This window comes from Bison bison, unplaced genomic scaffold (assembly GCF_000754665.1).
Source record: "Bison bison bison isolate TAMUID 2011002044 unplaced genomic scaffold, Bison_UMD1.0 scf7180017864371, whole genome shotgun sequence".
NCBI classification, from domain to species: domain Eukaryota; kingdom Metazoa; phylum Chordata; class Mammalia; order Artiodactyla; family Bovidae; genus Bison; species Bison bison.
The window spans coordinates 14,945,035-14,946,692 of NW_011494943.1; the positions used below are offsets into that span (position 1 = coordinate 14,945,035).

The window sequence follows — 1,658 nt, forward strand, 5'->3', positions numbered from 1 at the left end:
CTAGCAGCCCCTCCCCTCACACCCAACCACACTCTCGCAGGCCACCTTCAAGGGCTGGATGGACATCATGTATGCTGCCGTGGACTCCCGGGAGGTGAGTGGGGGTCCCCGAAATGTGGGCTGGTGAGTGAGCCAGGGGAGAGGACTCAGATCCATCCCCACCCCACGCCGCCTCCTCAGGAGCCCCCGAGACCCCACTGCCTACAGGGGTGGGTGGGCCCACAGTGGGACAGGGAGCAGGCAGCGTGTGCCCCCAGCCCACCCCGCATACCCGCCCCTGTCCTGTGACTGCTGCAGAAGGAAGAGCAGCCGCAGTATGAGGTGAACCTCTACATGTACCTCTATTTCGTCATCTTCATCATCTTCGGCTCCTTCTTCACCCTCAACCTCTTCATTGGCGTCATCATCGACAACTTCAACCAGCAGAAGAAGAAGATGAGTATCTAGCCCGCCTTCCCCCCTGGGTTCTCCCTGCGCTGGGCTCCCTCCTCACACCCGCTTTGTCCACTCCTCCTTTCGTATGTTCACAAACACTGTCCGCGCACCCGATCGAGGCAGAGCCTGGGTTCCGATCCCACCAGGTGACCTTGAACTAGTGACGGGGCCAGTGTGAACCTTGGTTTCCTTCTGTACAAAATGAGGCTCGTGCTGCCTGCTTTGCCGGCTCATTCTGAGGACCCAGTGAAATACTGATGGAAGGTGGCCCAAAATGGGCCATGAGGGCTGTGCTGGCCCCTTCCCTCTGTCTGTTACCTGCCCGCCTTTCTCTGGACCCTTCCGTCCCCCTTCCCTGCCTCCTTCAACCCCCATCTCTGGCCCTCTAAGCAGGTCTCCTTCCCTCTTCCCGCCAGGCCCCCCTGCTGGGATGGGGGAGGGCTTTACACAGATGTTTGAGGTAGGGAAGTCCTGGAAGCTGAGAAAGGGGACTCTCTAACCTTACGGGCCCCATCCCATTGTACTTTGGAGGGAAAGACATCTTCATGACAGAGGAACAGAAGAAATACTATAACGCCATGAAGAAGCTTGGCTCCAAGAAGCCTCAGAAGCCAATTCCCCGGCCCCAGGTACCAGCCCTCTGGGCCCCTCCCGCTACAGCCCATATAAGGCTCCTGCCCAAGGGGGCCCTGTGCGGGGGATGCAGAAGGCAGGCTGCTCTCTGCCCACCAGGCTGTGTCCCTGGTGTGAGGCTGGGGCCCCCTGCAGGAAGGTTGTGCCCACCTGCTGGGAGGGGCACCTCTCCATAACGCCACACTTCATGTGCAAGCAAGAGCAGCCTGACAAACTCCAGTCACTGGTTTACCCCTTGCCTAACCCGCCCAGCACCCCCAGCGTCCATTCAGCTCCTTAGCTGGTGGCCTTTGGGGGCAAGGGCCCCTGGAGAGGGGAGGAAGAGGATGTCCAGACAGCTCCCCCAGTGAGCAGCCACTTCGGGAGAAGGAGGAGGGGTTGCTGAGGGCCCTTAACTCGGGAAGAAGTTCCCAGAGAGAGGAAGGAGGCCCACAGACCCCACAGAGTGGCCCGTCTCCATGGGTCTCCCCGCCTCCCGAGGCCCCGGCCCTGACGCCTTCGTTCTCTCTCTCTCGCCTCCCCACCCCCACACTCCTGTGTCGTGTCCTCTCGCCTCTCCTGCCGGTGCGTGTCCTGCTCTGACCGCCGCC

The 1,658-nt window shown here is 61.1% G+C and overlaps 1 protein-coding gene across 1 annotated transcript in view; it reads left to right on the forward strand.

Annotated features, from left to right (window-relative positions):
* Positions 1-1,658, forward strand: part of SCN4A (sodium channel, voltage-gated, type IV, alpha subunit) — a 53,163-nt gene that overhangs the window by 47,830 nt on the left and 3,675 nt on the right. Inside the window, 4 exon segments of the mRNA XM_010856557.1 lie at positions 41-94; positions 298-435; positions 960-1,064; positions 1,274-1,320. Of these exon segments, the coding sequence (XP_010854859.1) occupies positions 41-94; positions 298-435; positions 960-1,064; positions 1,274-1,320 (344 nt within the window).